This window comes from Crocodylus porosus, unplaced genomic scaffold, assembly GCF_001723895.1.
Source record: "Crocodylus porosus isolate Cpor-Errol unplaced genomic scaffold, CroPor_comp1, whole genome shotgun sequence".
Lineage (NCBI taxonomy): Eukaryota > Metazoa > Chordata > Crocodylia > Crocodylidae > Crocodylus > Crocodylus porosus.
The window spans coordinates 31,845,980-31,855,896 of NW_017728914.1; the positions used below are offsets into that span (position 1 = coordinate 31,845,980).

A 9,917-nucleotide genomic window follows, 5' to 3' on the forward strand; every position below is an offset into this window, starting at 1 on the left:
ATAACCTCAGGAGCTCTGTAATGTCTCGTAGACACTAACGTACTGTGATGCTCATCGTCAAAAGTTGCACTTCCAAAATCAACAACTTTGATATCTGTATTTTTTAGTGTTCGTTCATCTCGCTTCTGTAAAAAAAAAAAAAAATCAGAGGAAGCAGCTGATGTTCAGAAAAAACATAGTATATACATATATCATTTTAAAATACCTGCAAGATATCATGAAATAATGACCAACCCTGGGGGAAAAAACAGAAAATGCAAGCTGTTCTGTCCTGAGCTTATATGTGCACGTCCACATGCACACAGATGTCTCAAGTATTTTTATTGAGAATCTTTTGCTTCAGCTAACAATATCTTGGTATTAGGACTGGAATCTCAGTTAGATTTAGTGCAGGATGATTGCTTGATATGGTTTATGAAGTACACAAATCCAAACTATATTTCTATGGTTTGGCTTCATTTGTTGGAATTTCAGAAGACTCACAGGGTCAACTTAAACTTTCTATGAAATGCCAAAACTTAGGAAAGCAACACAGGCCCTGTTCTACTACTGTGTGATATAGTTCTGCCTTGAAGACCAGTCATTTAAAATCCAAGCAATTTTATAAGGTCAGCAAAAGAATAATGCAGCTTGAGGAACAGCTGACTAACCTAGGTAAGACAACTCTTTATCACATATTTTCATATTTGACAAGCTACCATTTAAGACAGACCAAATAAAAATAAACAGTATAAGAACAGGCCAATAGGAGCTGCCAAAAAATATGTAAACTTACCATCTTAGCGTTGTACTTTACTATATAATCTGAATGCACAAACAAAATATTTTCAGGCTTCAGATCTGTGTGAGTCAACTTATTATGATGTAAAACTAAAAGCAAAACAGAAATCTTGATTTAATAAACTATTTTCTCAAAATTTTAGAGCACGCATTATGAAGATATCAGTTTACTTACAATTTATAGATTGACATATCTGATATGCCATATGTCTTATGTCATCAATACGAAATGGCAAAAAGCTGTTTTCTTTAATAAAGTCATAGGTACTAAGTCCCAGCAGCTCAAAAACAATGCAAACATGACCGTGATGATCAAACCATTCAAGCATCTGGACACAGCGGCTTAAATAAAGAAAAAACAGTGAAACACAGTTAACGTGTAAAATAGCCTCTTTCTTCAAATACTTAAGACAGTGACTTGTAGTCCACTTTTACACTTACAATGTGCTGCTTGGATCCATGCTGTTTAAATGTTCCAACACCTGTATTTCTGAGCGGGCTGCTTCACGGTATCTACTAACATTTTTCACAATTTTAACAGCTACATGCATTCCTCTCCTTGAAAATAAAAAGTGAAACATTACAACTGTACTGTATTAGTTCTCAAAAGTATACACTCTATACTCCTGTAAAATTCTAATGCACTTTGATTCAAAGGCACTTTCAAACACTGCAGGCACAAGAGAACTGCAAGTTAGGTTTTAGGGGCATTTGATTTTAGTACTTGTTAAGGGACCGACTGGCATTATAAATGTATTAACCAGATGCCATTAAAAGACCAGCAGCTGTGTTTTCCATTAACTGCAGTTTTCAGTTGGAGGCAAGGCCATATCCCCTGTAAGGCACATGATAGGTTAGTCTTCAACAACAGTTAACAGGGCCCTCACTGAAAAGAGCACACAAGTACTACAAAAATGGCAAATTTCTCAGCACCTCACACTACTATTTTGCTGTGTTTCCAACATTCCTGCTGGAACCAAGGAAAATATTTTTTACAATTTCAAACACAGCTTACCCTTAGATTTTTAATATTTCCCCACTCTTGTGAACTGACAGATCTACATATGTAAAAAAACGTATAATGGATTGCTGTTCATTCAAAATAGGCCTTTTAAAAATACAAAAGTTAAAAAGGAGTCAAGTAGACAGAAGAAAATTATTAAAAGCCAGAAGCGTCAATTTCTAATTCCAAGCAGTAGCTTTAAATTCGCTCTGCCAATGATTCAGTGTGTGGTCTTCTGTAAGTAAATTTCTCCACGTACAGTTTTGTATTCTCTCTATACCCATGAACTCCTAAAGACTTCAACATGAATTGTAGGGGCCAAATAGAGGATTGGACCCCTCACACACTGTAGCTGTGCCATCAACAAAGAGGCAATAATACCAGCTACCCAACAATTAACGTTGGGCTATCATGTAGTTAAATATCTGTATAGTATCACTGTTTCCCACCTGTTGACAGTGCCCTGTTTGCATGGGTTTTTATACAGCAACAGGAGAAAGAAAAATACTGAAAGATAGGCCTATACGGATGAAGAACCTTACAAACTGATACGGGAATCTGACAAACAGATGCAGTACTTGAAGTTACATTATTTTGAAACAATAAAACACACATCCAAGTTTATTATGTCTTCCCAACACTGAAAAGTGCAATGATTTTTTTCTACTTATATACCGCAACAGCTTATATTTTATCTGAAGTCCTGTATTACAGGAAAGAAATAATACCTGGCCTATCTTTTCATATTCCAAATAAAAAAGTTTTACTGTAACAGTATGCTTACAAAGATGATAAGTATACTTACATATGGTGATCAATGCACTCCACTACTTTGCCAAATGCTCCTTCCCCTAAAGTATCAACAATTTCATCTAAAAAGAACAAAGAAAAAAGTCAGATTAGTTACTGCTTTACTCAAATAGTGATGAATGCTATCAAAGTAGGTTTTTAAAAAATGTGCCATTTTAAAAGCATAATTACTTTAAATCTCAACATCTGAATGTGTTATTTTATTGGACAGGTGTCATGAAAAAATTAGCTAACAACTATCTCTTGTTCTAATCTCAAGCTTCATTTACTACTTTGGAACAACAGTATTTAAATTCTACAGAAAAGAAGATATGCAAAAGAACAAAAAAAGCACAAAAAAACAGAACAAAAAGAGCAATGAAGATTTCCTTAGCCCCCCTCCTGACATACTATTCTAAACAGATTTTTTTGCTGAAAAGTTTTTTTAAAAAGTGTTGAAAAATGTTCTATACATCTTGCTCTTAGTACGTCTCCACTTTCACAGATCAGGTGACCCTCCTCATCATCCTCTACACTCCTGGATCTTTTCCTTCGGTGACTCTTCTGGAAACGGCACCAAGATCGTCCAGCCAATCAATATATCAGAGTGAATTCAGGGCAGAATACGCAATTCATTCAGCAGGGAGATATTCAGGCATTCAGTTACGCACCAGGCCACGAACAGTTGGCAGGAGCAATTTCAAATTCAGTCCCCAGAAATTCACAGGGCACAGTTTATGTTACAGAAGAAAAACATGGCAAGGAACAGATTTTCAGATAAATACTGAAAGTGATAAGGCAACAGAAAAAACAACACAATTTTGTCTCTCAAACACTGGTTTAGCTGAAGACTGATATTAAGACTGCAATATCATTATTTTCTAATAACTTAATATAAAATAGCAAAAGTTAATGTTTATTAATATATATAAATCTTATAGCCAGGTGAGAATTTCTTGACTGACCAAAGTTTTTAAATAACTGAAGTCATCTAAGTAAAAGAATTTATCAAGCAATATTACTTCCTTCATATTTAGAGCAAAGAAGTTACTCAAAAAAGTTCTTGAACAGCAATGTCTAATCTAATGCTTCATTCTACTTCTACTGAATGACTGGGGTAAATTTGCATTACTTTGTATATAAATACAACTAAATTTCATCAGGCATCATGCTGGTAGAGAAAATTTCAGATGGTATGCCCTGCTAGTATGCAGACAGGAAGCTCATCTGATCTTCAATAAAACATTCAGCTGCCATTATCAATGATCAGATATTTGCAGAGAGCTGTGTGGAACTGAAGTGTCTCGCTGTCAACACATGACAGACCTCAAATTACATGCTCATGTATAAGCATTTACATTTAAATAAAAAAGCTAAATATTTTTAATTATCATTAGCAATGGATTTGGGTGGCAACTCTAGCTAGCTATGAAACTTAATTTATTAACATGGTGAAACAGCTGGGATAGTTGCGCTGTCACACAGAATAATGGTCAACAGACATGTACTTCCAGGCAATAATTTAAAAGGATAATGTCAGTGATTTAATTACCAACTACCTTACACTGTCCAGTGAAACACTATAAAATAAGCAGTTCCAATTATAATTTTCCCCCCTAGTATAGTATTCTAAAGTTTCATCTAGAAACATCTATATACACACACACACATACACAGGAGAATGCTAGGAATCTTTTATTTACAAAAGACAAATTTCCTTAGGCTCTTATACTCATGAATTGAAGTTCTAGCACTCAATAGTGGTCTATTACCACTACCCTGGTAATAATAAAGTTAAAAATTACTCATACCGAATGCGAATGGTGACTGGAGCAATGATGTCTCTTATGCTTCTTTTTATGACTACTTTTTCTGCTCCGGCCAGAGGATTTGCTATAGTGATGATGGTGACTCTTTTCATTGTCTCTGTGATAACGCCTGTGGTCATATACTTCACAGAAGTCATTTCTGTATTCCTCAATGTATTTCCGGTCATGACGGTCTCTCTCATTTATGGATCTATCGTCCAAATAATGACTGAAAATATATTTAAAGTGAATTGTCTCCACTTTAAAAATACCTGCGTGCCAACAAGACAACTGATTTGGTCTGCACTACTAAGGCTAACTGTAAATGATATGGCATCTTTCTTTACACTGACAATCCTGTCTTGACACACCTCTCCACAAAGAAATAGGTAGCCATTTACAAGCAAGCTTACACAGTGGAGATATTTAAATAGTACATCTCAGATGCATTACTGTTAATACAAACTGTAACAGCACAGTAACCTGAACAAATAATACGAGATAAAGACCCAAAAGTGAGAACTATTTCCCAATACAACTATCTTTCATAACACTACTTTAGCTCAAGTCCTCTCCAAAACATACAGAAATTACATGGTCCTTGGTCCTTGACCCCCCCACCCTTCCTTAAACAGACAATTATTTAAAAGAAGAGAAAAAAAACCTGCAAGCCAATTTTCCACCTTGAAAACTGGAAGGGAATTAGGCCTGTATTAATGCCTGCATTAACACACTAGTAACACAAAATTAAATTTCTGTTTCAAGACTTTTTCCCAGCAAAGAGCCATGAACGCTACAGAGGGAGCAGATAACCACCTTCATGCAATTGTACACCTGTCTCTCTGACATTTTAGATGAGAAACAACACAATCTTAAAAAGAACTGAGTTTGGTTTCCCACTTGAAGGAGATGCATTGAAACATTCTCTTGCAGAAAGCTGTATCACATGTTCAAATCTGAAATTTAAAATTAAATAAAAAACTATTTTAATTCACAACTAGAGATATCAGTGCTTTCAATGTGGAGCCTTTTACCTGTCTGAAGTTTCGTGTGATTTATAATGTTTGCTTTCTTGTGCACTGCTGCGGGACCTCCTCCTTCGTTTATGGCTGCTGCTGTGCTTTCCTTCATCCCAGCTCCTTTCATTATCCCATTCAGGACAGTGAGTTCGTTTCGAGTGCCGCATCTATTGGAAAACATAATAGGGAAAAAAGTTTTACGCTCTAGTACAGGGGTGGTCAATCCATAGCAAGCGTGTCACAAGTGGCACAGGCACCCTCTTTGTGGCATGGGGTACAATAGACAATGGAAAGAATAGGCAGCAGAGCCACAGATAGGGCAAGAAGCAGAAAGCAGAGCAAAGATCAGGCAGGGATCACAGGACAGGAAACAGAAAGCGGGGGTGGAGATCAGGCAGGGAGCACAGAATAGGTAGCAGAAAGCAGGCAGCAGACTGGGCAGAGGACAGATCACTGGCACTTGTGGGGAGCAGGGGGCAGGACTAATTTGCAGCACACCCGCCAAAAAGGCTGGACCCCCTCACTATTATAGTACACACTAAGGTGAAGTTAGTAACTCTCGTTTGTCCTTTTGAAAATATTTTACACATCCCACCCATGTCAGCGTTAGTAAATGAAGAAAAGCTGATTACAGTAACCATTTACAGTGCTGTTAAGGTATAAAAACTGTTTCAGACTAATGGTACAATGTACTGAGATTTGTTAGTGCGCGTGCCTGCTGCTCCAGAAAGCCCCCACTGGTTTCTGTGACTCCACGTATGTACCACTAGGTACTAGAGAAACCAAAATGTTTATACAACAGATATGGCAAAACACCTTTAAATAAAACTGGGCTCTTTTCAATGCATGTAATACTAAGAGATTTCAGGTATACAATAAAGGCACTGTTACTATAGGAAGCTCCTAAATGACAATTTAGAATACTAATACATTATTTAAACAAGTCTAATACTCTACATCTCTTATGCAAAACAGTGAATAGTGAAGCCCCCATGGAAAACCAAATTTGTAATACTCACTATCTGCAAAACTGCAGGCAGAAAACTATTAACAGAATACTGAGTAACAGATAAGCTGACATCTGACATATAAAGGAATCCTATAGAAAATGACTTCACTACACAGCAGGGGTGTTAACATAGATATTTAAGATGCAACAATTTCCAGACTGATTAGATTTTAGCCAGTCTTGTTTTAAATACTGGATGAAGGAATGAGGGCCAGTGCTGCAAGTCTGATATTCCTCTGAAGTTTGAACTGACAGAAAATATTCAGCATCAAAAGAAAATGGTATTTACCCATAACATAAGAGGCTGTGAAAGCACTGTACTTTTGAGAATCAGAATCAGTAGAAATTAATTTGGGGGTGGAGAAGGTGGGGAGGGGGAGGGTTATATTTAGCTGCAACATCCTCTGGATTGAATAAACGTAAAATATAAAATAAGCATTTCTGCAAGTTACTGTTCTGTTTTCTCTCTCCTCGATATTCCCTTATTTCTTCAAATTTAACTACATGGTAGAACCTCTCTCACCCCATCTTTGCTTCATTTTGTTACAAGGGAACATAAATTAGGAATTAGCATTCTAACTTAACTGTCTTCAAAATCTCATTGCATCCTAAAGTTACAGGGAAATTTGTCTCAAGTGACACCTCAAACTGAAAAAAGCCCATGTGATTACTGAAGGTGTCTGCTCACTAAAAATGGGGAAATCCTGTGAGGATGCTTCCAGTCAGACTCCAGAAATCCAACTGAACAAAGACTCACTGTACATGAGAAGAGTTTGCAAACGATCAATCTGCCAATGACCAAGGATGAGGCAACATAAGGGACGGTGGCAGCACAACCTATTGCTGTAATTCTTTTAGGAACATATTATGGCTTATGCAGCTTCTCTTACTAGAAGTCTTGAGGGCTCCCAAATTCTCTCACAGCAAGTGTCATTTCACCAGAAGCTGAATCTATTTCTCTCTGATGCAAACACTATACTTGCTTTATCCGAACACTACCTTAAACTATTGCAGTTTAGTAACTTTAACTATTACAGATTTACTTTGCAAATCTCAAGTCAACAGTCAGAATCGAGTTCTCCTAAGAATCACACTGTGCACACAGAGCCTGATTACAGAGCTCTGCAGAAGCATGATGGGTGATCAGTCTGAGATCCCGCTAAGCATGCAATTAAGCAAATGCTTTACAATTTGGCTGCTCTGCCCAAAATGAGGACAGCAGTAGACTGAATTACTGCTCTTAAGCACTGTGGTAGAATAAAACGAAACCCCTTAAAAATAGAGATTCCCAAGGCCCAGGCCACGAATGGTTGGCTGCCTAACCAGAAGCCCAAAGTGACCAGCATACTGCGGAGACTGGCAGCCAACCCTTTTTTATACTTAGCATAAAATCTGCAATGGTTTTTATACTCAACATAAAAAAGGATTGGCTGCCGGTCTGCAGTATTTTTATAGTCAGTATTAAAACAGGTTGGCTGCCAGTCCACAACATGCCCGGTCTGCAGTTTGCTGGCCCGTCGTTTGCCGGTCTGCGGTCTAAAAAGGTTGGGAACCGCTGCCTTCAAACACCTGTAAATTTCTTCAGAAGAGATATTTAAAAACATGGATAAACTAAAATACATGCTGTAATTAGTACGTTCAACAGGTAAACAAACCGAAGTTTAAGTAAAGAACGAGTTGCAAAACAGCAAGAGCGTACTGCAGAAGCAAAGCATCTTTCGTTTCAGAAACTAACCCCAAAACCATGCCAGGTAGTTAGCTGTCCTACAGACAGACCAAATGAACGCAGACACAGGATCGATTTAACTCTAAAATTTATGGCACTTAATGCAGTAAGAATATCCCTCCAGGCCCAATTTCTTACCAAACAGATGGACCCCTTGGTGGCATTTCCCACCTGTAAGACAGCGCTACGGGACACTACAACTCGGTGTCTGAAAGGTGCAAAAAGCCAGCCTAAAAATCACCAGCTCGGCAGGAAACACAGTTCCGACGATGCATGCCAAGCCTATGTACTTGAAAACATTTCCCCTTTCTCCAGCCTCGAGTTTTCTCTGCTTGTCCCACCACCTGAAACCCAATTTCTCTTTATTTCGGAGACCCGAGCACTTGCCATTAAAGAATATTATTTTTATTCATTTTTTTCAAAAAACAGTGTTGGGACAATAAGAGATCCCCTCTGCCCGTCTGGTTTCTCTTGATTCACACCCCCGGGCTGTAACGTCAAACGCCAGCGGAGGGTCCCCGCCCCCACCAGGCCGCGGCTACGAGGCAAGGACTAAACCCGCGCTGGCGGCTGAGGGAAGGGCCCTGCACCCCGCACCCACCCCCGCGGGCCCAGGCTCCCCGACACGCTCCCGACACTTACGGCTGTCGGGAAGCCGCAAAGAGAGCCGTCCCTTCCCGCCTCACGTACCCGCACAAAATGGCGGCCAAGACCCTACCTGGCTTCCTCCTCCACCGCCTTCTGCTCTGCGTGCTGACGTCACACACACGCGCCGTGCGTGGCCCCTCTACCACCGCCCGCCCTGCGGAGTGACGCCACACGCACACATCATGCACAATCCCATCCACCGCCGCCGGGGAAGACTCAGTCTCCTTGATAGGGGCGGGCAGGGACCAGCTCCGCCCCTTGCTGTGGGCGGGGCTAAGCGGTCTGGGCCGTTGGGGTGGTTGTGGTCCCCTGGGTGAGTCTCCTCTCCTCCCGGCAAGCGGAGGGTAGTCTGGGGCGAGGGAGGTGGCTGCTATAGTGCTTGGGACCCCCCCCCCAGGCCTTGTACCAAAGGGCCATATCAGGGCAGGGGCATGGTGAAGGCAAGCCCTCAAGTCCCTCTGAAGGCCCAGGCTGCTGGTTTTGGGCCTTGCTTTCCTCAGAGCCTCAGCATCTGTATCATTGCAGACCGTGATCACCACTAGGCAGCTTCAGCACCTCGGTCCTTTTCTGGCTCTGGCGCTCGCTAGCCAACTCCTCTGAGGAGGGCAGGGAGTAGTGTACTCTGTGCACGCAGCCTTTGCTGGAGAAACCATTGCTTGATTGCTGCTGCCGAGTTCACAGAGGATGCCAAGTTAGGGGGAGCGTAGGCACACTGGAAGATAGGCCGCAGATACAGGCGGGCCTAGATAGGTGGGTCAGAACCTGATGAAGTTCAGCACTGAGAAATGTGAAGTGCCCCGCCTCGGGACAAGCAACCCCCAGCACACGTACAGGCTCAGCGGCACCGAACTGACCAGGACCACCACTGAAACGGACCTGGGGGTAATAACAGACCACAATATGAATGTGAGCCATCAGTGTGATGTTGTAGCCAATACGGCAGATAATATTCTGGCGTGCATCAACTGATGCATCTCCAGCTAAGACAGGAGTGTGATTCTTCTGCTCTACTCCGCACTGGTGAGACCTCAGCTGGATTGCTGTGTCCAGTTTCTGTGTGCTGCACTTGAACAAGGATGTGGACAAACTTGAGAGAGTCCAAAGAAGAGCCACCCATATGATCGGCGTCTCAGAA

At 40.6% G+C, this 9,917-nt stretch overlaps 1 protein-coding gene across 1 annotated transcript in view; it reads right to left on the reverse strand.

Annotated features, from left to right (window-relative positions):
- Positions 1 to 8,866, reverse strand: part of LOC109310129 (dual specificity protein kinase CLK4-like) — a 14,549-nt gene extending 5,683 nt beyond the window's left edge. Inside the window, exons 1-8 of the mRNA XM_019535172.1 lie at positions 8,777 to 8,866; positions 5,415 to 5,566; positions 4,384 to 4,609; positions 3,046 to 3,136; positions 2,589 to 2,655; positions 1,222 to 1,338; positions 956 to 1,122; positions 776 to 870 (exon numbers count right to left, since the gene is read on the reverse strand). Coding sequence (XP_019390717.1) covers positions 776 to 870; positions 956 to 1,122; positions 1,222 to 1,338; positions 2,589 to 2,655; positions 3,046 to 3,136; positions 4,384 to 4,609; positions 5,415 to 5,566 — 915 coding nt within the window. The 5' untranslated portion in view covers positions 8,777 to 8,866. The remainder of the gene's footprint in view (positions 1 to 775; positions 871 to 955; positions 1,123 to 1,221; positions 1,339 to 2,588; positions 2,656 to 3,045; positions 3,137 to 4,383; positions 4,610 to 5,414; positions 5,567 to 8,776) is intronic.
- Between the last annotated feature and the right edge of the window lie 1,051 nt (positions 8,867 to 9,917).